Here is a 25,261-nt window from a genome sequence, read left to right as displayed (position 1 = left end):
TTTGCATACCAGACAGCCCTGACGCCCTGAGCAAATCACCTCCACAGACAGGTTTTGGTGATGCAGGCTGAGATTCGGACACCAAGGGAAACAACCTGCTTCCTAAGCCAGCCAGGGCATGGACCCACTCACATCTAAGGTTAACACCTCCTCACCCAAGCCAGTTTCCCCTCACCATCAGTTTGAAAAAAAAAAGTGCACTTTTTCCTCCATGACTTTTAAACAGGATTTTGAAAAAGCCTGTTTTCTAAAGTGTTTTTTTTTTATTATTATTTTTATTTTTTCTCCCCTCCCATGTAGCCTTTGTATTATGGAAGCCCACCATATCCAAAGCCACACGCCTGCCCCAGTTAGGCCAGCTTCACCAGTTAAGTGGGTGCACGTGTAAATGGGACAGGGCCTGTGCTACCAAATGGGGTCAATCTGTGCTCCTTACTCCCCACCACACCTGGTCATACATGCCTCCACCCCAATACGGGGCATCAAACATTCAGACTTCTCACTCTTGGTCCTTCCTCTGTCACCCAAATGTTTAATTAGCAATTAAGTGGCCAGGGTAAAACAGTGCAAGGATGTGCAAAGAGACTCACAGACCCATGTAGAGGCCAGCTGTGGTTCCATCACCGTAAGCCTAAAGTTGCTACTGTCTTGCAACCCTTACTGTCTTACTGTCTTTTTTGCCTCTTAGATTGAGCTTTTTCAGACTACACGATGAGATGTTTCTGCACAGGAATCCATCCCGAGGCACAAAATTAGACTGCTTTATTTCCACTCCCTGGCAGGAAGATCAGATGGTGTCTGCAGGCATTTCTTCCAGCATCTTGGCCTCCCAAGGACAGCAGGCTGCTCAGTACTAAAGTAATCGAGGACATAGATGCAAAGTGAAACAGCAGCATGACCTACAGGGCCACCGGGGTGACTTTGGCTATAAATACAGGGGTTTGTTTTCTCTTCACCAAGGTCATCTGGCTGCTCCTTACCTCAGCAAAGTCACCCAAGTCTAACTTCTCACCAACTTGTGCCAGTAACACACACACCTCTATCTCCTAGTATCTCATGAAAAAAGACGTAGCCTTCAGTGTGGTCCCCAGACAAGCCCAGAAGACAGACTGGCCATATCTCCTTCTCTCCAGTCAAAAAAAGAGGCTAGAGAACTTGAGCTGGCCCCAGCACCTCATTGAGGTTTGGCTTCCTACAGCCAGAGGGTCAGAGGCACCCTTAGATACAACTTAATGTCTTTGATGGACCAAATGTTGTCCAGCATTGTCTTGGCCCATGGATGGGAGAGGATTCTCCTTACATCGTGCATTTCCATCAGAAAAATTCAGGTGAGTGCCTACAAGGTTGTTCCTGCCCTACAAGACAGACAGCCACCAAGACCCGATCTGCACCCTGGAGGCTAGAACAAAAAAAAAAAAATACCACCCCCTTCTTCGCTGTGAACAAAGCTTCCCTTTCTATGCAAAGGAGAGGGGAACAGGTGTAAGGGATCTCTGCAGCCTCTGCATCTTATCTGCTAGATGCCAGGTATCGTGCTCCCTTTGATCCATCCCCTGGAGCAAGGGCAGATTTTTGCCCCCCAGTTCCAGTGGGAAGGGAACTCACTACCTCAGCTCTCCATACAGACTCTACCACTAACCTCTCCTTTTTGCTGGATGAGCATTTTATTCAATCCTCCTTACAGCCACCTCCCATCGTGGCAGAAATAAGCGTCTTCCTCAGCCTTTAACCCCAAAGGATGCACACACTGTGTGTCAACCAACCTCCTCCAGCAGCACTACCACCCTACCCCACCACCAGCAATACCTCCTGGGTGCACACCTAGGATCACTGGTGCCTGCAGCAGCCTCACAAACATCTCATGTTCTGCTTGTGCCTGTGTTTGAGAAAAACCAGCACTGCTTGAGGCATTTCAATTGTTACCACTCAATGGGACTAGTTTAAATCCAGGCTGTCTAATGTTCCGAGCTGTCAGAGCCCACATGCTACTGCCAGACAGCTTTATTTATGGTCTTTTGGGGACTATGCATGCACCGAGCAGGTAGGAAAAAGTTTAACCAGAGCCAGAGGAGAGGGGAAGTGAAAAAGTGAGTAAAAGTTAATATCTGAAAGCACTGAAAGTCATGTTGGGTGAGATGGAGATAGAGAAAGTCAATAGAAATTCTTCATAGAAAGATACTTAAATGGCAACCCCAAAACAAAAAGGAATGTAATTATCAATGCTAAGTACAGAGCAGGATAAGAAACAGCAGTAAAGAATCTGACTTGCACATGAGTGTTCACTTGGAGGGCCAGACCAGGTTTTCAGAGACTGAGTGCAACAAATGCTTGCACCAGCTCTGGGCAAGACAAATTGGTGTCAGAGCAGCCAGTGCGCATCCCACTCAGCCCCAATTTGCAGCGTCACCATTATTTTGGGTCTTTAGTCCTTGGAGATATTGCTGTTACAATGGGGTAAGCGCTGGTGTTCCCCACGGACCACATCCTGAAGGGTCCAAAAGTTTGCACAGCTGCTTAATGCAAGGGACCTGACCATGCACTCAACCATTCGAGGATAATCCCCAGCTCCTTCCTTACTCTTTCCCCCTGGTCCTAGGGGTGGAAAGACCAAGCACGCTAAGGACAAAACATCCCCTCAGGTTAAAGCTATTTTCAGCAGTATTTCCTCAAGCATTAGCAGCCAGCTCCCTTGGCTGCTTCGGGACGTGGGAATATTTGTTATGGAAATTTTGTACAATATCACAGCAGGGCCAAAAGCAGCCTACACAGGTCCTCAGTTAAACTCCGCAGCTGGCACTGAGCACGCTCTCCTATAACTAAATTTGACCAACAGAGTTCAACAGGCCACTAAACAGACTTTACAGGCCTCCAAGCAACATGCCTTTCCATTTCCAGACAGAAAATGAACAAAGCTCAGACAAGTCGGTGACCGCAGCCCTACACAAACCCGTCTCCCTGGAGGCTTCTTCCAGCAAGGACACCCACTTTTCCCCCATCGTTTCTTAATGCTCCTTTTCAGTGTTTGGCTTGCACATTGCAGAAACCATGCGTTAATGTGAATTCATAGCATTTGTTTACCTTCAAGTATTATTTTAGATACTGGTGAGTTGATACATCTGCAGCTTAGGCTGCTTTGCTCTCCTCCCTGCAGGGTTCCCCATAGGAAGAGCACCTCCAGACGTGGTTTGCTGCTGCCCTGCTGGAGCAGTGGTGCACTGAGCACCTGTGGAGCAACCACCCTTTTCCAAAGTCTGCTCTAACCAAGGTGAGGACTGAATACCTCCAGTCTTTGGAGCCAAGCAACTTCAGGAGACACAGCAGCCTTTTCTAAGGTGGCTTCCTACACTAAAAGGCAGCCCAAAAGGCAATCAAGGGCAACCAGGTAAAGCTGGAGGAACAGCAGTATAAAGTCTTTAACTCTGATGGCTAAAACCAGGTCATTCCTGGCTGGAGCTGTCTTTGGCTGAAAGCTTTGGCACAAGAAGAGGCTGATCTCAGAATGGGTGCCTCCCTTTTTTTGGGAATATGAATTTTTAAACAGTCAGTGCTGGATAGCTGGTGGCTTGAAACAACCACCCGGGTTTCGGGGATTTCCCTTCCCTCCCCTTTGCTTCTCCATTATTTATTAATATTATTAATAATATAATTATTAATTATATTATTAATCCTGCAATTGCTGTCACACAGGGAAAACCATGTGAGCCCAAGCAGACAGGGAAAACACCCTCAGAGCAGGACTGGTGGAGCCTCAGAGCATAACTGCAGGCATTTGTACAGGTTGCAGGGATGCAGCCAAAATTTGAAGCATCCAAAAAGAAGCAGTTGCAAATTATTTTTGCTTGAAGACCATGCAGGTGGATGGGTACTGGCTATACAGGAGGAAGACGCAACTGTTCCCTCCTGATAGCTGGAGGGATGGCAGTGTCTGCAGCACAGATTTGGTGTTTTCCTGCTACTTCTGCCCTTCTTCCTTTGCAGGACTGCAAGAGAAGTTTTCAGGATAACCGAGGAAAGCAATGCAAGTCTGGTACAGCAATTAGTCCAGAAAATGAATCATATTTCTGGAGCCTGTATCAGACTGCACAAAGTTTGCCAGCATTTTCAGACCAGCCTGGAAGTTACTTAACACTCGAGATGAGGATTGCAGAGCTTTGCTTCCCGAGCCCTGCAGCAGGATGGTGTTAGGTGGGAGTCCAATGGCACGTCTTTTTTTTTTCCATCATGTTCATTCTGGCCAGAGACCTGCACCAAAAGCAGTGCTGGGCAGATGAGATATTTAATCCCCCATTCAGGAGCTCAAGTCAAGCAACAGCAGAAACTAATTTTTGTTAATGAAAGCAAGATTTCCTCTCCCCTCATCGGAGCGAGCTGTTTCTGTAGTCGAAGCCAGCCTCCTCGAGGGGGGAGCTCCAGCTCCACGTAAGTTTATTACTGCTCTGTGAGGTGAAGGCGAGCTGTCAGTGCACATTAACATTTCCTTGCTTCTGTTCAGCTGCAGACGTGGCGTGTGAGGCTGTCCTCTGGAGTGACCGTGGTTGGGCTTTGAGTCCTCAGTGCTCAAAAAGGCGGAAAAAATGCCTGTCCCTGATCCAGGAATATCTGTATTCCTCTGCTGTCTCCTCTGAATGATTTTGTTGTGCTGTGCTTGGCTCCTCAGCTCTTTCACAGGGGCTGCCTTCCCCACGTCCCCCACAAATAACTCTCACTGATGCTGTCAGGATGCTCAGCTTGCTCGGGGTGAAGCCATTCTGGAGACCACCGGAGCCTTTAAAGCCACTCTCGGGTAGGACCAGAGCCTGTCCTGCCTGCAGCTGCTCCTGCTGTGTCACAAACCCAGACATCCCCTTCATCTTGTGCTGAAACTCATTTACACAGGCACAGCACTCCCCTCTTACACACTGAACGTGAGCCTGAGCTAAAGGTACAAGTCAATGGGGTCCCTGCGCTCATCTCACTTCAACGCAAATCTCACAAGCTACTAAAAATACAAAGGAGTGGGACCACCTTCCAAGCAGACTTAATGATTAAGGTCTTAAGGGTGGAAAAGCTACTGGTATGAATAGGGTGTGTTTTCCAAGTCTAAAGATGGACTCATCTTTATATTAGATATAATGTAAAGAACTCATCTTTACATTAACTATAATGTAAAAATAGCCCCAAGGGTCCTTCCTCCCTTTACTGCAGCATAGAGGAGCATTGCTCTCCTCTTTCTGAAGAGAAGTGCTACCCTCTAGTGGGGCTGCCTGAGAAAGGTTTGGTTTTGAAATTTTTTTTTCTCCCTCAGGACAGGGATTGAAGCAGAGAGGCTGCCAAAACTTTGGCATACTTTTAAGGGTTTAGGAGAAACAGGAAAAAAAAAACACACAGAAAGCCCTACAGAAAAAAAAAAACACCACATCCAAACACCTTAATTTATCACGCACGTATCCTAGGGTATATGAACCCCCCAAGGACACGTTCAGCCTCTCACCACCAACCTGAACAAGAACACTTATCACAGCAGAGTTCCTACAACCTAGAGCTGTCCCAGCACGCAGCATGCTGTTAGCTACAACAGGGCTGCTAGAGCCTAGGAGGAGAGGTAACAAAAGCAGGTTGCTCCCACGTTTTCTCCCTAAATTGCCCTTTTTTTTTTTTCCCCCCTCCCCATTCACAGAAGAGAGCAAACAAGCCAGCTCTGTGCAGGGCTGTTGACCCCTACCGTACTCCCCGAAGACCAGGTACGTGTACTTCTGGTGCTGCACGATCCAGGAGACAACCTTCACGCCCAGCCAGATCAGCAGCATCCCCAGCGTGGCATCAAGGATGAAATTAATGAGGTAGCTGAGAGCAGAGGAAAAGGCCACTTGGTAAAGCTGCAAAATTCAGGCCTCAGCTGTGTTCTTGAGGCTATATAGAAGTGTATTCGAAAATCTTTTATTTCAATACGGGAATCCATCAAAAACCAAGATTTTAAAATCCCTATTTTCCTATTTTAATGGAAAAATTTTATATAAAATAAACAAAGTAAAATAAAAATGTTATAAAATATATTTTATATTAATATCATGTTGATAGTAACAGATTAATCATATTTAATACATTTGTATTGCAATCATTATATAATACTAATGTGTTATGTAAAATATAAAATATATGTTAATATTATAAAATACATTTTTTTTTTATATAAAAAAATCCCGTTTCCTATTTTTTTGGTTTTTCCTATTGTCTTACAAGTTTAAGAGCCTGTTCTACAGAGGAAGGAAGAGGCTTCACCATTTCTCCAGCACTTTTCATTTATTCACACAGTATTAATTACTTCTCGGGCTAGCCTTAGTTAAGAATCACCCCCCACCCCTCCCAAAAAAAGTTTCGACCTTCACAGCGTTGTTTGTTCTTATTTGGATGAAACCCCAAATTTCATGGAAAAAGAAGCAAATATTCTTGCAGTTTCATACAGAAAAGAAAAGAGGCTTTTCGGACACCACAGATGCTCTGCAAACTGCATGGCAGAAAAGGCAAAAAGTCATTTTTACTTTACAAGGGGCTCCTACGAGCAGGGACGCAGAGCAAGAGGCAGAAGATTTCTGGAAGAGGTGACCAGTCCTGGCTCCACAGCAGGCATCCTAGAGTCCCTGAAAGCCTCTGGTTCAGGGTTTCACACCACCAGGAGATTTGGGGCTGAGGGCTTTGCTCTGCAGCTTTGGAGGATTAAGGCTCATAGGAGAGACAGCAAGAGGCTGGAGACCTGGAGGGACCTTCTGGGGATTGGAGGGTCCAAGCTCTAATCCAGGGCTGGGTATTTTTTTTTTTTTTTTTTTTTTTTTTACAGATTCCAGAGAAAAATCTCAGTCAGACTCATGTTTTCTGGCCAGTTTTCTGTTATTGGAATTTTTTTTCTGCCAGGTCAGGCCAGACTTCTACAGTGGGAAGAAAACCACCAAGCACAGAGCTACAGGAATGAATATTTCCCTGATGTTGCCTCTGAATAAAGGCACTGAAAAGAACAGCCTGCTTTTGATATCCCCTTCAAAAACGTGACATTAAGATTTTGTATACCAAAATGTTCAGAACTAGTTTATTATAGTTTTCAGCTGCCAAAATCAGAGCACTCCCAATACAACTCCCGGTTTATGCTGGGCAGGACAAACAGCATAAGAGCCTCGAAGCCCAGGCTCAGGGCTGCAGAGTTTTAAGCTGCCTGGTTCAGGATCACAAATCAGGCAGACCAGGGAAGTGCCAAGCACACATTAGGAAAAACTGAAGGGCACAGCGTAAGCACAGAAGGGCTTATTTTAAAACACTGCCCACTTAAAAGCAATCGTGAATCATTTTTGATGCTATATTTAGTCCCGGCTTGTGGCTGTTTAAAGAAACATATCAAGGTGCAGCACTAGTACAAACAAAGGAGGTGTGCCAGGAGGTTTTAAGCAGCATATTGAAGCTCAGAGGAGTTATGCAGGACAAGATAAAGTTAATTCTGATGCTAGAAATGTAGCTGCAAATTGGCTGATCTGGAATACAGGTGACAACTCTGTTAAATTAAAATCCTGGTTTAGAAAGCCCCAAAAACAGGGCTACGTGAATAAATGCAGTAGATACAGTTGAAGTTCCAAAAAAAAAAAAATAATAAAAATGTCCTTACGTCAGATAAAGGCCTTCAACTACAGGGTTAGCAAAAGCATAGTTGGCACTGCTCTGAGACCAGAAAAGCCTGGGATGCAAACAAATGGCACTTAACAGTTGCAAGTGCACAGGGCACCACTGCATCACTTACTGCAGCTTTTTTTTTTTTTTAAGGGTATTTCATGGTGCTTTTAATCAGCAGAAAAATACCATCTTGCTGCTTCATCCCCATCAGACCAGGAGACTGCAAAGACAGGATATCCCAGGCTCTGAAAAATCAGTGTAGCAGTTTATCCCCACCTAGTACTTAAATGGTTCAGTTTCCACTATATATAACTTTTTCCTGCAGGCCTGCTCCCTCCATTGAGATGTAGGACGTGAACAGAAGCACCTCGCGTACTTACAGAGAGCAGGGGTCCTCTTCAGTGAGATCAGACAGAAAAATATTGGCAAAGTGAATGAAGAGGGCACCTATTGCTTGCTTGGAGGTATCATAAAACCTGGAGGGAAGGAAAAAAGGCAGTAAGATCTGTCCATCGTGATCCATCCGACAGCCCACGTGCAGCAGGTTGGAGAAGACACGACCTCCTGGTTCAGTCACCTGCAGCAAAATCCAGGCTTTCCCGGAGGATGTAGGGTGGGGATTTTATTTCTAGGGAGTACCAGCTGCTTTAGGGAGGTTTCCTTGAGAAGTGGCAGCAGGGCATTTTATTTAAAAAACTAAGTTTCAGATAGGATTTTGCTGGTATTTTTTAAGCCGTCTAAGCACCCCGCAGCTGGCCGCTCACTCCCTCTCTGCACTGAGATAGGAGAGAGGGAAAAAATTAAGAGAAAACAAATGGAAAAAAAATAAATTTGTGGGTTGAGATAAAGACAGTTTAATAAGACAGAAAAGGGAAAATAATATTAGAACATACAAAACAAGTGATGCATAGTGCAATTGCTCACCACCTGCTGACCAATGCCCAGCCAGACTCTGAACAGCAGCAGCTCCCCCACCCCACTAATCCCCCCCCAGTTTTATTGTTCAGCAGGATACTTTATGGTATGGGATATCCCTCTAGCCAGCCTGGGCCAGCTGTCCTGGCTGTGTCCCCCCTACAGCTCCTGGTGCACCCCCAGCCCCTCGCTGGCAGGGCAGTACGAGAAGCAGAAGAGTCCTTGGCTCTGCGTAAGCACTGCTCTGCAACAACTAAGAACAGCGTGTTATCAGCATTATTCTCATCCTAAATCCAAAACACAGCACAGTACCAGCTACTAGGAAGAAAACTATCCCAGCTGAAAACAGGACAGTGTCTACCCCTTATTCTATACTAACAACACCATGCTCAGGTCCCATCCTTTCCAATGCATCCCAATTAGTCACAGAGCCTAGAAGACTGCTGGTAGCAGAAAAAATAGTGTTACAGGTACATGGTCTTTGTAAGCTCCAAATTAAAAGCCTCACCATATCCTCCAGGGACGCCTCTCTTCTTTTGGTTCCTTAAATCGTTTTACTGCAAAGAAAACGAGAGAGGTTATGTTAACCAGCACAGCTGGACAGATTCGGCATGCAGTCTGTGCCAAACTTCAAGGCAGAAAGCAGCCAAAAAATATCTTTGGAGGTATAGCTGGTATCCCTCAGGACCTGACTGCAAACCAAGCAGAAGCTACGCACCCATAGGGCAGAAGGATGAGCAGCAGAGGGGTTTTGGAGGTAGGCACGTGCTTCTTGCTTCCTTCAGCAAGGCTTTCATACCGTGGAAAGGGGCCTGAGGAAAGCTAGGGAGGGTTCATCCCTACCTACCCGCCTTGGTAACCCTTCCAGGCTAACTAAAGTTACGGTAGTGACACTGAATATTGCCCAATAGTCCATCAAGCTTTTGAGTCACGTTAAGTTACAAACAAAGAAGTGCAATAAAGCCATCCCCTCCTTGCAGCTACCAGGACCTGAAGGCAGGCAGCAGGACCTCACGCACACACAGCATGAAGGTGCCAGCTCCAAGCCACAAAGCCCTACAAGCTTGTATGGCCCCAAGCTCGTGCCAGCTAGCTAGAGACACTAATAAAACATTGTTTTTATCACGCAACATTTTGTAGGTCACTGGGTACAGATGGGAGATGTGGTTTTAGTACTGCCACACGCCCTGGAAAAGATACTTGAATCCTTTAATGAAGTCCCTCTGGGTATAGATGAGTTTGCTCCTTGCAGCCCTTCAGGTCTTTCTCCTCTACAGGTATCACACTGCTCAGAGCTCCCTCCTGTTACTACCTGCAGATAGCACAAAGTGGGGTTTTTACCCATTTTTTTTTTCCAGTTTTGCTCACAGTGGCGTGAACATTGCAGAGCATCTCAAAGGGTTTGCTTGTCCCAAAGATTTGATGTTCTCCCTGGGTTCATCCAAGCTTTACACATCCAAACAGGAGCTGCTGATGGAAAAGTACCCAGTGCTATACCACATGGAGAAGTCACTTTTGACTGTTTTGCTGTCACTCCAACTAGTAGCCCATTTTAGGGAAGTACCTATCAGCTATCAGGCCAACTCTTCTCCCCTAAAAACTAAGACATCAATGCTCTGGAAGAGGTTTTCCCACTTTATTACCCTCCTCCCTAATTAATGAAAGGGCATTTAGTATCATCATCTTGTTTCTGGTAAGGCTGCTTGAAGCTGCACCTGGAGGCACTACAGTTACAGCTGCTGCCTCCAAACCCCAGGTAGATGCAGAGGATGTAGACCTCAGACCTCAATTTAAATTGCCATGATCAGTTCCTAGACACGTTGCCAGCTTGAACAGGATTCAGAATTTAAAAATAATAAGCTGTAACTGTTTTTTGAAGGGAAATGGAAACAAACGGTAACTCATCCTCTACTCCTGCCCATCCATCCCAGGACACAAGCTGAGCAGCTGCTTGGTGGTGCCATCTAGTGATGCTGCAGGACACATGAGTATAAATCAACGCACTATGCCAAACCCCTCTTAGAGAAGCTATCCCAAGGGTATATATTGCGAGCATTAATTATTAATCCTTCTACACCTTCCACATGTTCCCAGTGCTGGGCAGATCATTGCAATGAATACCCTATGAGTAAGCAGGCTACAGAAGACCAGACCATCAGCTAATCTATTTCATCCTCACCACCTCTTCATTTTTGGAGCCTCGTAGCCTACTCTGTGACTTTTAAAGCCAACCAAACACCAGAACAGACACGCACCATCCCACTGGTTGTAGTTATTCCTTCCTCATCCCCCCCAGCTGCACATAAGCAATGCTGCCTTCAAGTTTACACCCAGCAAAGAGATCTCCTTACTGATGACAGTTCTTGGCACAACAGGACACTTCTCAAGGTGATTTGAGGGTACAAAAACAGGGCCCTAAAGTGCAACAGATGAAAGACAAGGCATCACTGCCACACACCTGCATCCCCTCTTCAGCGGGGAAAGTGATGAATTTTTCTAAGCATGAGTTTCCTTGCTCCCCATGGGATGAGAATTGCACAAGCTACTCCTCTAGTCCGTTTTAGATCACTAACACTGCTGGTAAAGGCAACACAGTTTTAAGCACAATTTGATATCCTGCTTCATGACTCCAGACTGCACTCTACTGAGGTCTCATTAACTGAAAGATCAACAAGTGGGTGAAGTGAACAGCTTGTGTCCAAGTAAAAACTGCCCTTTCAGAGCCAGGAAATGATCTAAGCCAGGTGCACCACGGTAACTTGTGCCATGGGCATCCCATAAATAAAGAAAAAAACACAAACAGGGGAGCATAAATGTTTCAGGTTATAGCCTGAGACATTTTCTCCCCCTTCTCAGTGGGGAAATGCACAGCTTTGACAGCGCAGCTCATATGGGGTGCACAGACAGAAGGCAAACCCACCTCTCAAAGCACAGTCAGCAATGAGCTCAGTAAAGGCTGGGAAGAAAACCCACCACATTAACTAAATACCGCTAATTTCCAAATAAATAGCTCTTTGCTATTCTCTGTCTAGGCGGTAATTAACTGATGCTTTTGGTGAGTCTAGCTGTATTGAGCACTCGGTCTGGCAGCTGCAGCCCAACCACGCACCCCAAGGGACAGCCTGGGCACCTTTCCCTGGGAACCCCCTGCCTGGAGAAAAGTGCAGGACCTCCCCTGCTTGGAGCCTTCATGTTTCAGAGGTACAGCTTCATACCTCTCTTACTGGCAAGGTGAGGAGGTAACACATGGAAGACCACCCTCCCAGCCCCAGGACTTTGGCTAGGAACATCCACCCAACAGAAGGGCCACGTGCATTTCACCCACCCACAAATAAAAGATGCGTGGACTAACCAAGCTGAGCAGCCACAAGGATTGAAACCAAGCCCAACAAACTTGCTCAGCTCTTGGTGGCAGCAATCTGTGCCCAGGAAGCTGTAGAAGGGGTCTGCAGGCCACCAAGCCAGCCAGCTGACCACTGCCCCATCCACAAGAGCACCAGGGACGATTTTCCACTGGCGGCTTAATGAGAAGTGACATGTTATGCACCCACAGCCACTCAGGCTGGGAATTCAGTAATTCAGCGCGATGAGATGACAAGTAAGAGGTAAGAAGTTAATGGTGTAGTGCCTTGTTGAACATGGCTTGTCATGCCTCATTAGATTTAAGAGAGTTATCCGAGACTCTGTAATTATCAGAGACAGTAAAACTGTTGTATTAAAAGATAAAAGCTAGCATTATCGAGAAATAATTAACCGCTTAAAAGGGCATCTACCACGCAGAGCTGCAGCAGGCTGTCTCTGAATTAAACCAGAAAGCCAGCCAAGACCACTAGAGCTTAAACTGGCAGCAAAGTAGCTCAGTGGCTGTGACCCAGAGGTTAGGGGTGATGTTAACCCCCCATAGAAATGGCTCCAGGTCTCCGAAACCTCGAGTAGCTGACAAAGCCCTCTTTGAAGAAGCACAGCTTTTGTGCTCTGGAGCAACAGACTGCACCGTGTCCCTCCTCTCCCCCAAGCCTTACAGACAGCCCAGCCAGGGCAGCTGCAAAAGCTTAGCTTGGGGAAGGGCTAAAGCCTCCTTTACTCATCTCTAAGCACATCTCCACTCACTGGGGGCAGCTCAGCTCTTCCATCAGCTGTAGGAAGCATTTACCTACCATGGCTCGGAGAAATCTTAATGGTGGACTGAGCTTTTTTTTTTTTGTGTGCGTGCTCATGGGTGCAATGTGCAAACAAGAAGTAGGCGATTTGAATTTTAGCACCTATAACGAATTAAAAATAGTTTAGTGCAGACAGCTGCACAAGACAAAAGGGAGAGGATCCCCATCCAACCAGACTAAAAATGATACTAAAATGTAGTGGGTCTACACTAGAAGACAGAGGGTTGGAGCACCTCTCCTACTGACACAGGCTGAGAGAGCTGGGGTTGTTCAGTCTGGAGAAGAGAAGGCTCAGGCGAGACCTTATAGCAGCCTTTTAACACCTACGGGTATTAGGTATTAAAAGGCTGGAGAGGTACTTTCTCAGGGAGTGATAGGAAAAGGGGAAATGTCCTTGAAATAAAAAAAAAAGGTAGATTTAGACAAGGTATTAGGAAGAAATTCTTCACTCAGAGTGAAGAGATGAAGAATGCTTCATCTTCATAGCTGCAATCCTCCCCGACTGCCAGATACCTGCAAGCCCAATTACCAATTAGGGCAGCAGTTTGCACTACACCCCAGGCTACCAGGGCACAGCTTGCTGGCGTGCGTTTTCCCTCCATGGCCCCATATGTTTGATGCTTCTTTAGGAATCTTTCCAAGCATGTTCTATGCACACAAGGTAGTCCTGAACTTAGTGCTTTCCACATCACTAAGCAGAAAACTAGTTGAAGTATCATACGGAACAAGTACCATTCACATGAACCTGTAGGCAGATTTTGGAGGCAAATCTAAGGGAAAGACACCACTGAAAATACAAGCAAGCTTTCAAACCAGTCTTCGAGGTCTAAAAGAAGAAGTGAGCCTAAAGGTGAATACAAGTTGGAAATAATTGCTGCAGGGTTTGATTCAAGTGGAAGCTTGAAAAAACATTTCCACCAGCTTTCTGAAGTCCAGCTGTTTGCAGCATGTTTAAGGTGATTCCCAGCCAAGGTCAGTGGCCTGTTAAGCTGTTCCTTTTAGCACAATGGGAAGCTGTTTTACTCCTCCCTATCGGGGGAGTTGGGCATATTTCTGTTGCAGACTCCGCAGGTTGATAGGAGATGCTGGGTGAAACAAAGCTGAACTCCCCACGTCCACAGCTGAGGGTCCCTGTAGCAGAGCAGGGTGCTACACCAAGCACCATGGGGGAAAAAAAAGTTAAATAGAAAATGAATACTGCTTGTCTACTAGGTTCCTCCTGCAGGAGCTAACCCTGCACTGCACCTATTTCAATCTCATCCCCGATTATTCCAATTAGATCTCAATTAACAATAAAGCGTGTGGATGTCAGCAATGAAATAGTTTACACTGTAAGAATGCGTTTCCTTTGGAAAGGCTTCAAAGGCAGTCTTCAAAAACAAGAGGAAGCCTCACAAAGTCCCAGCCCACTCGCAAGCACACAGGCTGCTCCACGGTCCTGAGCTGTGCTGCAGCACGGAGGTGAGGCACTGAGTGACATTTAGCCTTGTTGTGTGGTCCAAAACATCTCAGGAAAAGGCTGGGAAGGTAGGAAAAAGCTGTTCCTGACTCTTCTAGGAGCAGAAGACCCAAACCTATCCCACTCAAGAGACAGGATCACAACTGAGGGGACTCCTGCCTTCTTGAGTTGATGCCCTTCGGGTTACTCTCCCCCTGCTTGGCTCCAGTTTTTGCAGACCAAATATCATGAAGTTAAGCAAAGGGAAGGAAGATGAGCAATGAGAAATACCCTGTCCGTTGCTGAGAAAGGGCGGAGCAGGAAACAAAATACTCCCAGATCCCTCCTCTTCAAGTCAAGGACAATAATGATCATAGACACTTGAAGTTCCCTGAGGACCACCAGGCTAGGTGGAAGTTGGACATCTGAATAAGGACCTAAAAAATGTAAAAAGTACATTTACGAGAAAAGTATTTCATTATGGATCTGTAAGGACTCAGAAAACAAGAAGGTAAGAGCTCAACTAGAACCAGCTCCTTTTTATTTTATTTTTTTGCAGAGCAATAGAAGGTAGACATTTATTAGGGTGTTTTCTTGATGCAGTGCAAAGGGAACAGCTTTGCCTGCCCTAGACCTATATAATTCCTTGAAGTTATGAGACTGCAGCAGTGCTGTTCTGCAGCCTACTCATTTTAATTAATCCCCAATTATAAACAATTAGTTAAGACAAACACAGCATCTATCACCTGATTCTCGTGCTGTTCCTCACCCCATGCATGGGAGCACTCCCATGTGCAGCATCCTCCCTGTGTCCCCCATCAACCACATGTACTCTGCAGAAGATGTGTGCCTGTGGCCCCCTCTTGGAAATAAAATCTAATTTAGGCAGCATTAGATTCAGTAGCAGCTGACAGACCCCTGTCATCAAGACAGACCCCTAAATGAGTTCTTTACAAGATGAAAGGGAGAAGCTTAGGTGTGCTTGGCTGAGGGTCAGATCACCTCCTTGGGAAGTTGTCCTGCAATCAACCAAAGGATTCAAGAGGGGAGCTGACATATCCTTTCTATGACTCTAAACCTCAAATCCTCCAGGATTTGATTTACCAGAGACCAAGCCTGACCCCATGGAGCTCAGCAACAGGCCCCAGAGGATGAATATTTAAAACGAACGTGATATTAAAAGCACTTAGAGTACTTATATTGGGAATAGCCCACCTAAACCCAGGCTGCAATACACAGAATTAGGTATGCTGTTACTTGCTTTAAAGCAAATGACTAGCTAAGTCCCCTACCATAAAGCCAGGAAGCCCATCTTTGAGACAGCACCACGCTGCCTTATTTCTTGCTTTTACAGCTCCTGTACCAGGCAGGAAACAGAAGGTCTCCCTCTGCCCAGCCTCTGCTTTACTTATAGGCAGTGGGGTCCCCAATAACACATTTCAACCTATTTGAAGGACACACCCTTTCCCAGGCTTTTTCCAAGCCCCAGACAGGAAGAAGCCAACATGCAGGATACGGAGACCAAAGCCCTGGGGGCTGCACTATTCTTAGCCTGAGCTCGCAGTTACCCAGACAGCTTGACCCGGGACACAATGGGAGGAAGCAGCAGCCCCGGCTTGCAGATAGCAGAGAACATGCTGCTGGCAAGATAAGCACGTGCCTGAGCTGGAAAAGATCAAAACACACACCCAGCATCACTTCACAGAGCAGCAAGGGATGATCTCTCTGTGGTTTGAGGCAGATGCTATTGACATATATTGTCTAGTTTGCAGTATATATATATGCTCATTCCTATATATATGTATATATATACACACACACACATATAATATATAGTCACATATATATATATATAGTTATTCTTTCCCAAACATCCTTGTACCAAGGCTTCAGGGACATACACACACCTGTACCAAAACTGGCTGAGGTGATGCTTTACTCAAGGAAGGAGTAACAACGAAGGATATGCTCTGCTTTATCTCTGGTTCTCCAGGACGTGAGGCAATTGGGAAATAAGATGGCACTAGCTCCTACTGAAGGTATCTGGCTATTGCTTGGCTACTCTTCAGCATCCTCTAGAGAAAGTTTCTTCTGGCATAGAATGCTCCATGTTGCAAGATGAACACGTATTGATAGGAGATTTAGGTCCTCAGAAAACCCTGCTCAAGCAATACAGACCCTGGAAGTCTTGCACAGTGCCATGTACTAGAACTCCCAGGCTGATGTCGGTGGTCCTTAAGGAAAGTAATCACTTATTTCTTTTGGAAACAAACAAACATCAACACCAAAAGAACCAGGCATCTTCATTCCCCAAGACCCTACCTAACAGCTACTCCTTTTCCCTCTCCCCTGCGGTTGCTGATGAAGTTCAGCCCATCCCTTCCTATTCCCCATCCCAATCCAGAGTCACCCCCAAGCCCAGTGCAGAAGCTCTGGAACTCACAGAACAGCAACACCTCCCCATCATCCACCTTGCAGAGACATACTGAGATCCTCAGCTGCAGCATCCAGCTATCTGGGTGCATGAAGTGCACAGGTGAAAGCCACACAGTGCTTCAGGATGGGCATCAGTTTTTCCTACCTTATGCAATGGGTGCATCACCCCTGTGTCTTATTTCTGCATGGATTTTTATGGCCATCATTACAGTGGTTGGAAACCACAAGCCATACAATACATGTCAAGAACAAGATCTGTTATATGATGACACATTAAGTCTCACAGCAGACACGGATTGGGGCTGAACTCCAGCTCAAACAGTGTTTTATTTAACTCTGCCCTAAGGGAGGCAGCAGTGACTCTCCACACAAAGCATCATCAGATTTCATGTTAATCCCTCAAAAAATAGGTTTTAAAAAGGGGAATGCTTTATATCTTAAGACTATTATTTCATAGAATCTCTTAGGTTGGAAAAAGCCTCCAAACCAACCAAAATTCAAGAGCTTTGTGGATAGATGTGTTTTTGGTGTAACAAAGCACATCAAATACCATGTGGACCTTCCAGCTTACAAAGCGCAACGTGGGTTTCCAAGCTCAGAAGGTTTTCAGACGTACTGAAGCAGAAAACGTCGTAAGAGTCCCGCCACATGCAGCTTTTTGCTTAACCTACATGCAAACTGACCCCTGGAGTCAGCACAGCCCTGTGCTTCACACCTCCCAAGACAACAAAACTACAAAGGTTAGCTGTTTCCCCGAGACGGAAAAGCATCTGTCATGGTGAAGTCCCGACGTAGGTATAAATAACCAAAGAGTTATGGTTAAGGTATAAATAAGTAGGTATAAATAACCAAAGAGTTAGCATTTGTGTTAGAGGAAGCAGAGTCAGTGGAGACTGCCTTGGGCACAGTAAGCCTGCAGCGCTCCCACGTCCTGGGCAAACTTATTTCAGAAGTCTGCACAGATTCAGTGATTTATCAGTCAGTTTCTCTTTCTCCACATGCTTCCACTCGCTCGTGAGAGATTCTTGCTGTGTAAGAGCTGGAGCACCACACAGGAAGCATGGAAACACAGCAGCCCAAAGCACACACAGCAACCAGCCTGATCTTTGCATGGGCAGGATGTATCTGAGTGCTGTTGTTCCCACCAACCCTCAATACAAGGACGTTCAGACACATCCATGCACTGGGAGACTGTTTCTCGTTTTCTACTAAACGCACTTCCCATCATCCTGGAGAAAGACGCACTGGGACTGGATGCTGGTAAGTCCACGTGGGTCAGGAAAAGACAAAAAATACAGCAAGAGGAATTCCCCACAAGTGGAAACCACTGCTTTTTTACAGTCCGGCACGCTCCTGTCCTGTGGAGCTGACTCAGGACAAGCTACTTGGACCACAACAATAAAAACACTCATCCTAGCTGCTAACAGCACATCTCCATCACTGAACCCTGCCTGGGGACCAGTGTCTGGGGACAAGGTCTTCAGAAAATTAAGGCAAGGAGTGCTGGAGGAGCATCCTGCAGCTCTGTGCAAGAGGAGCTAAAGGGACACTGCTGTCACGTTAGGCAGGCTCAAGCCATTTACAGAAGCCAAGCAGAAAATAATTTTATTTTTTTTTTCCTACTTGCAGAAGGTTACAGAGCTTGGAGCAGCACAGCTCTCCCTGCCTGGTGCGACCAGCCCTCTCCATAAGCTTATTTTGACACCTGCAGCACAAATACCAACAAACCTCCTCCAGGAGCTCAGAGCCTCAACAGCCTCAGGAAGGGAGGAAACTGGAAGAGGAATAGTTGTTCTTAGATGTCCTTCACATTGTTTGCGGTGGGGTAGAAACAAATTTGTTTGCTCCAAGGAAAGCTTTTTTCCATTCCCAAGGGACAAAAAAATCCTTTAACTCCCCAAATCTGATTCTGCTGTGCACTTGTTAATCTACAAAAAATGCTATGGCTAGGATTTTTGTGCGAGATCTCCACCCATTTCAAAGGGATTTTGCTGACCAAGTGACAAGTCCGGGCAACTTTTGCTAGTTTACAGCCCCTTTCTTAAAAAAAAAAAAAAGAAAATGAAGTTTTAAACTTCAGTAGCAGCAACTGCAGGGTCTCAACCCCCAAATCACACCCAGACCCTACAGCTTGCTTTCTCCACTCAGCAAGTGGTGATCAAGGCAGTGTGAAGAACTGCTTCAGCTGGGACTGCTCAATTATCCACACATTGTGACCTCCCTACGTGAGGGCTCTTGTACAGGGGAGCTGGATTGCAACACCCACAACTGCAAGGCTGCGCTGCCTCTTCCTTCAAATGCTCAGAGCAAGAGTCCTCAGCAAGCCCAAGTGCCTCCAAAACCACAGCAGGCAGGTGCGAAGGTTTACAACCCAAATTTTTATTTGATTGCCAAGTGGGGCTGAGTTGCACCCAGAGCAAGCCCAGGACCACAGCGCAATTTGACTCGACTACATTAGAAAACAGGGCTTGGAAAAGCAACAAAATATTCATAAGCTGAAAGGGACTGTCCTCACTGCTGCTCATGGTGACGGGGGTGAGCTTAATAAAACCACAATAAGATAAAGCTGGGCATCCTCTACCTGTGGGTCACAGTTACACCCCATAAAGGACCTGTTTCACATACACCACATTGAGGGGAGCACACATCCCACTCTTCCTCCTACAGTGAAAACGAGTTATTCCCTCTGCTGCTGAAGATCCTTTGCTCTAAATTAACCTTTCATAGCCTTTGCAGCAGGCAAAAGTGGCCTGAGGGAAGCCAGCGAGCTGTCCTAACCCCACTTCACACTACAGGTGACAGATCCACGTGCTTAAATATTCTCTTCCAGGCTCGCATTCAGCCTGTGCTTCACTGTCTAGATGTGCACTTGACACAGCATTGCTTCAGGCAGTCCCACAGGACTGACTTCCAGCTCCATGTGCAGCCAGGCTCTCCTACCATCCTGGCAGGAGGTAATCTTCCCACAGCCCCAAGAGACAGAAAATCAAGGCCACAAACTCTAATAACAACACAAACTTATCCATCCTGCTGCAGACTGTACGTGTGACCCTACGTATTCTGTACACGTACCCTTGTGAGCACAACCCACAGATAAGCACCTGCAAAATCTTGCTTAGCATCGTGCTATCATTAATCCTAGTTCCTCTAGATGTTTCTGTGTTCTCTGAGCAGTAGTTGCACATTTTGGAAACTTTATGCATTTGAATTTAAGCTCCATTGATGGCTCTGTCCCCACACCTGGATGAAGCAGTTGCCCAGCTGGCTGGTTTCTCCTAATTAGCCAAGAGGATGCTAATGATTAAAGACCTATTAGCCCTTGCACCAAGAAGGAGAGCAACAAACCCTGGGGCTGACAATTTGCCAGCAGTGGCTGTGCTCCAAAACTTTCATCCACAGGAGCATTTTGATGCAATTAATGCCCTTCATTTCACAGGACACCCCATGGGATTTACAGGCCAATACACACACATCACACATATAGGAACAGAAACACCAAGTCAGGCTGTTCTTGCAGTTGATACTTGGCAAACGCAGGCAGTGAAGCACTGAAGTTTGGCTACTTCTGCTGGAAAAAGCCATCAGCTATCGCAGGAAGAACCTGTTGCAGCTTCAGTAGCAGCCTGGCACTAGCAGCAGCCTTTGGAAGGGGTTTCCAGACAGTAGAAGAGGACGAGCGAGCCTCAAAATCTGCAGCTACTTAACCAAACTCGAAGCTTTCTTTCTCTGTCACCCCAGGTCTTTAAACAAGGAAAACAGATCGAGTTCTGGCACGTTACTCAGCTTGTGTTAAATCACTTAACCCAAAAGAAAAGCGATTCAGAGCTCGGAGCAAGACGCAGCTGTAGTGCGGAGAGTAAGTTTTCACAGGTCTTTCAGTGCCCCCAGCTCTCCCCAGGGCTTCTCTGTTACCAACCCCTCACAGTAATACCAAAAAAAAAAAATCCTTCCCCAGCCCTAACACTTCCCAGGCTGAGAAAATTAAACAAAACACCACCAGAACCCCATCAGGGGAAGCAGTGCTCTCATCCAGCAGCACCATACCTGACTCTGCCTATTTTTCTCAGTCCTCCCAGCAAACCGTCCTCTTACACCACAACTTTTCACCCTTTGTTAAACTTTTCTAAGCAGCTGAGCTCAAACCGAGCCCATCTTTCCACACCAGTGCCGAAAGCCCGTGGTGCTCGATCAAGATTAAGATTGCTCAGATTAAGGCTTCACACACCAGCTTTAACAGCAAGCACTCAGCACCCCAACCACCACGAATCACTGCACCCCCTCTGCTCCAAACACTACGGTTTGCATGCAAACCCTCTACACCCCATAAATAAAAACCCTATAAACGCCTTATAAATAAAGAGCCCCCCAACAGCACCGAGCAAAGGCAATTTAGCAGCACAACCACCATCCCATCCCATCCCAGCATCCCCACCACCCCCAGCATCCCAGCACCCCCACCACCCCCACCACCCCCAGCACCCCGGGGCAGGGTGCCCGGCCCGGGGGGCGATGGGGGACTCACACATGAGGGTGCTGAAGGCGCAGAGGGCCAGCAGTGCCTGCAGCAGCACACCGAAGCGCCCCAGCAGCGCGCCGCTGCCGCAGCCGTGAGCCGGCCGGGGGGCGGCCATGGCCGGGGGAAGCGGAGTGGAAGCGGAGCGGGAGCGGAGCGGAACCGGAGTGGAAGCGGAGCGGTCCCGCTGCCTACAAAGCGAAGCCGCCGCCGCTCCCGTCCCCGCCCCGGTCCCGGCTGCTGAGGGCACACCCGGGGGCGGGGCGGTGGGATGGGGACGTTGGGGGGGGGCCTGGGGGTGTTTGGGGTCATGGGGGGGTTTGGGATCCTGGGAGGGGGGTTGGGGTGTGCGTGGGGTCTCGGTAGGATTTGGGGTGTTGGGATGGAGGGGTCCCGGTGGGCTTTGGGGGGGTTAGAAATGGGAGGGAGGGCTGGGGTCCTGGTGGGATTTGGGGTGTTGGGATATGGGGGTCCCAGTGGGGTTTGGGGCATTGGGATGGGGTGTGGGTTGGGGTCCCGGTGGGTTTGGGGTGTTGGGATGGGGGGTGGGAGGCGTTCTGGTGGGGTTTGGAGGGTTGGGATTGGAAGAGAGGGAGGGTTGGGGTGCCGGGGGCTTTGGGGTGTTGGAATGGGGGGAGAGGGATTGGGGTCCCAGTGGGGTTGGGGAGGGGTGGGGGTTGGGGTCCTGGTGGGGTTTGGGGTGTTGGTGTGGGGGCGGGGTTGGAGTCCCGGTAGGTTTGGGTTGTTGGGGTGGGGGAGGGGTTTGGAGGTCCTGGTGGGGTTTGGGGGTTGGGATGGGGAGGGGGGATTGGGGTCCCACTTGGGATTGGGGTGCCAGGCTGAGGCAGGTCCCAATGGGGTTTAGGGTGCTGGAATGGGAAGGGTAGGCAGGATTCCAGAAGAGTTTGGGGTGCCAGGCTGGTGGTGAGGGGGATCCCAGTGGGGTTTGGGGTGTTGAGCTGGGGAGGGTGGGTAGGAGACCCAGTGGGGTTCTGGGTCCCAGGATGGGTGTCCTGGTGGGATTTGGGGTGCTGGGATGGGAAGGATCCTGGCTGGGTTCGGGGCGGCGAGCTGGGGAGGGAGGATGGGGGTCCTGGCAGGGACTGGGGGGGGGTTCCTATGATCCTATTCCTGTGGTTTGTGGAAGGACGATCTGAGACACTGCAGGGACTGCTGGTGGGGTCTGGATCTCAAACAGCACCCTCAAACCTGTGTTTTCTGCTGCTCCACCTAACGCAGCTCCTGGCCCCCTTTACAGCTGCCCCCAGAGTGCTCCTTTCACTTTTTTCTGTCTTTTCAGTATCTTTGTGGCCCTCTTTAGGGAGCACTGAGGTCCCGTGCCTGAGTTTTCCTCCCTGACTTAGAGACGTAGGAGCTTGCATCTCGTTACAAAACCGAGCGGGCTGCAAATCTCATCATATCGCATGACTCCGAGCAATGGCCTTAAAAACAACGATAAACATTACAAAAATGAAAAAAGAAAATCATGGGAACTGTCCCGCAGCTGAGCCAACACATCAACATACCAACCAGAAACAGTCCCTCCTTTTTTTCAAGGGAGAAGCGAATCGTGGGCTGACAGATGCTCAAGTCACCAGCTCTAATCACAGTTTAATCATGAGTTCAATCGGCAAGCTGGAAGTTTGATCTTGCTAAGTCATTTTCAGCTGATTTCATATGTGTAGTAATCGGTAGCTTCATTAAAAGGTTCGTTCCCCTGGGTTGGTAAACCTGTTTGTGTCTTGCAATCAGTTGCCTCTATATTAAATTCTACATCAAATATTAAAGCTGATATTCTTACATAAAGCCAGCTGAACACCCTGGTAGCATCTATTAAGCAAGTATGTATCTCAACAGAGATTTATTTAGGATCTAACATTTTACATTTTCTTAAATTTCCCAGGCTGCTGTTAAAGAAGCATTTTTAAGAATTGGATGCTGGATGATAATTTTTCACCTGGGAATTGCCTCAGACTCTATTTGCCCAAGTACAGCACAGCTGTTGGAGAACACGGACAAGACAAAAAAAAAAAAAAAGCATTTAAACTAGATTGGTATTTCTTAAAACTTCATTTTCTTTGAATAACCTTCACATTATCCATCAAAGAAGGTATGTGGGATGCACCAGCGGGTTGCACAAGGGGAAAGTCTTCCCAAGGCTGTCCCAACCGTTGTGCATCTTCCCTGTTCCTGCTGATTCCTCCTTGCCACCACATTCAGCAATGGAAAGTTGTCCGAAACCTTATTTCTGAGTGCAGATACATTTACAAGAGAGCCCGGTACCTCGCACGTGTGAAAACATGCAGGCTATAAAAAGGGCAATAAAGAGAAAAACCCCAGTTTCGCCCCTTCCCCTCCCTTCCTTGAAGAAGGAGGCAGCTGTCCCTGAGCGGCTTCTCCACGCTCCACCGTGAAACCACAGCCTTGGCTTAGCAAAAACATGATTTGCACTTCAAAATATTTTGATTTTCTGAACCCATGAAAAAAAAAAAATAATAAAGCTCAGCTGTACCAGATGTAGAGTCTGTGCGCTCAGGCTCCTAAATTTCTGCTGTATTATTTTGGCACCTAAGATGCCCCGCAGCTGTCTCCCTGCTTTTTTCCCCAGGGATTTCCATCTCTCTGCAGAGGCACAGAGGCTTTGGGTGCTGTTTACCCCCAGCCTTGCTCCAAAAACCACGGCTGCTGACCCCATATCGGTGGGTTGGTGCCTTTAAGTGCCACATCTCAATTTGTTGTTTTCCTTGAGGAAATTCGCATTTGGGAATTCGCCTAAGTGGGATTTCAGCCACAAATTGCTCTCTGGGTATTTCCATCCCTCTCTGCCGACGGTGCAGACAGCTGATGGGCGCTCAGCCATCGTTCACAAAGCCTTGTGAACCAGCATCACGGTGCTAAAACTTTTTATTATTTTTTCTTTCTCGCAAACTTGCTTAGCAGGCAGGGCACTGGTAATAGCAAAGGCGGCTGTCATTTCCCTGGTGGGAGTGGATTTTATCCTCACTGTTGATGCAAAGCTGTTTTCCAGGCAGGCACTTTGGATGAGTTCAGAGAGAAAATGTGTTCATTTATCTGCCCAGGGTAAGGCCCTTGAAAGCTGGGTAATGGCAGGGCTTTCCAGGCAATCTCACCGACAGAGAGGAGAAGGGCTGTGATCCTTCCTTTACCCTTAGCCTTGGCTGGATAAAAGTCTGGAGAGGCTCACGGGGCATTGGTCACTTGATGCTGATTTTCTTTCATCTGTCTTCATGAGCTTACAGAAATACGGATGAGAATTATTGATGCCACTTGCCAAAATAGCAAAGTTAAGGAAAAGGAAACCACGTAAGAAAAAGGAAACCAAGTAAGCAGTTGTGCCAGAAATTCCCTAAGAACTAGAAATTAAAAAGGAGTAATCGAAAGAAAATAAAGACCCAGTAAAACTTAATTTAAATATTAGAGCATGGGTGTAAACTTACAATCAAAAAAGCCAAGACACCAAAATAGTTTTGAGTAACCAGGGATGCAAAAAGCAGTCCTGGCAATTCTGTACATGCATGAAAGCCAGAAGAAAATGAAGGATGGGGGAAATCTGTGAATTCTCAGAGTGGAAAATCAAATAATGGAAACCACAGAAAATACCTCCTCTATTTCACTCTATAAAGAAGGATTAGCCAGGCCCAGATGGCAAGTAAAATTAATTTAAAACAAGGGGAGAAGAGAGAGAACAGGGCGAGAATAGGTTGAAAGATGAGATGAGGCAAATATGAGGTATCCAAGGGCCTGAAGAAACGGGTGCAGGAGGAACTAAGTGGGCAGGGAAGGAGGTGGCTTTTTTGGGATTAAGAGAGGGGACGTGGCAAGGGGGTGTCAGAGGACTGGAGAAGGGCAAGCATTGTGCATGTCCCTTGGGACTGGAGCCCATCCACCTTTATTCAAGTTATATATATATATACTATATATGTATGTATACAGGACATATTATTGAAAATTATCAAACTATCAATTTATAAGCACCTAGAGGATGAGCAACTAGGGGTAATAAAAAACAGCTAGCGTGGATTTGAAAGGAATAAATCACATCGAGCCAGTTTCATTTTCTGCTCCAAGGGGGCAGCTGGGCTGCTGGATAGCAGGGGGCAGAAGCCTGGCCATGCCTTGACTCGAGGAAGGTTTTTCTTGCTGCCC

At 47.0% G+C, this 25,261-nt stretch overlaps 1 protein-coding gene and 1 long non-coding RNA gene across 2 annotated transcripts in view; one reads left to right on the top strand and one right to left on the bottom strand.

Annotated features, from left to right (window-relative positions):
* The window catches only part of LOC308182780 (store-operated calcium entry regulator STIMATE-like), a 33,252-nt gene extending 11,904 nt beyond the window's left edge, over positions 1-21,348 (bottom strand). The window contains exons 1-4 of the mRNA XM_080567913.1: positions 21,104-21,348; positions 9,056-9,104; positions 8,013-8,108; positions 5,702-5,823 (exon numbers count right to left, since the gene is read on the bottom strand). Of these exons, the coding sequence (XP_080424039.1) occupies positions 5,702-5,823; positions 8,013-8,108; positions 9,056-9,104; positions 21,104-21,212 (376 nt within the window). The 5' untranslated portion in view covers positions 21,213-21,348. The remainder of the gene's footprint in view (positions 1-5,701; positions 5,824-8,012; positions 8,109-9,055; positions 9,105-21,103) is intronic.
* On the top strand, positions 15,963-18,643 carry LOC308182786. The gene is made up of 2 exons (XR_013942073.1): positions 15,963-17,376; positions 17,420-18,643. It is a non-coding gene; the product is annotated as an uncharacterized lncRNA (long non-coding RNA).
* Positions 21,349-25,261: the final 3,913 nt, after the last annotated feature.

The sequence above is a fragment of the Anser brachyrhynchus genome (assembly GCF_964034855.1).
Source record: "Anser brachyrhynchus genome assembly, chromosome: 1".
In the NCBI taxonomy this organism is placed as follows: domain Eukaryota; kingdom Metazoa; phylum Chordata; class Aves; order Anseriformes; family Anatidae; genus Anser; species Anser brachyrhynchus.
The sequence above is the reverse complement of the archived record's forward strand: the minus strand, read 5'-3'. Positions and strand labels throughout refer to the sequence as shown.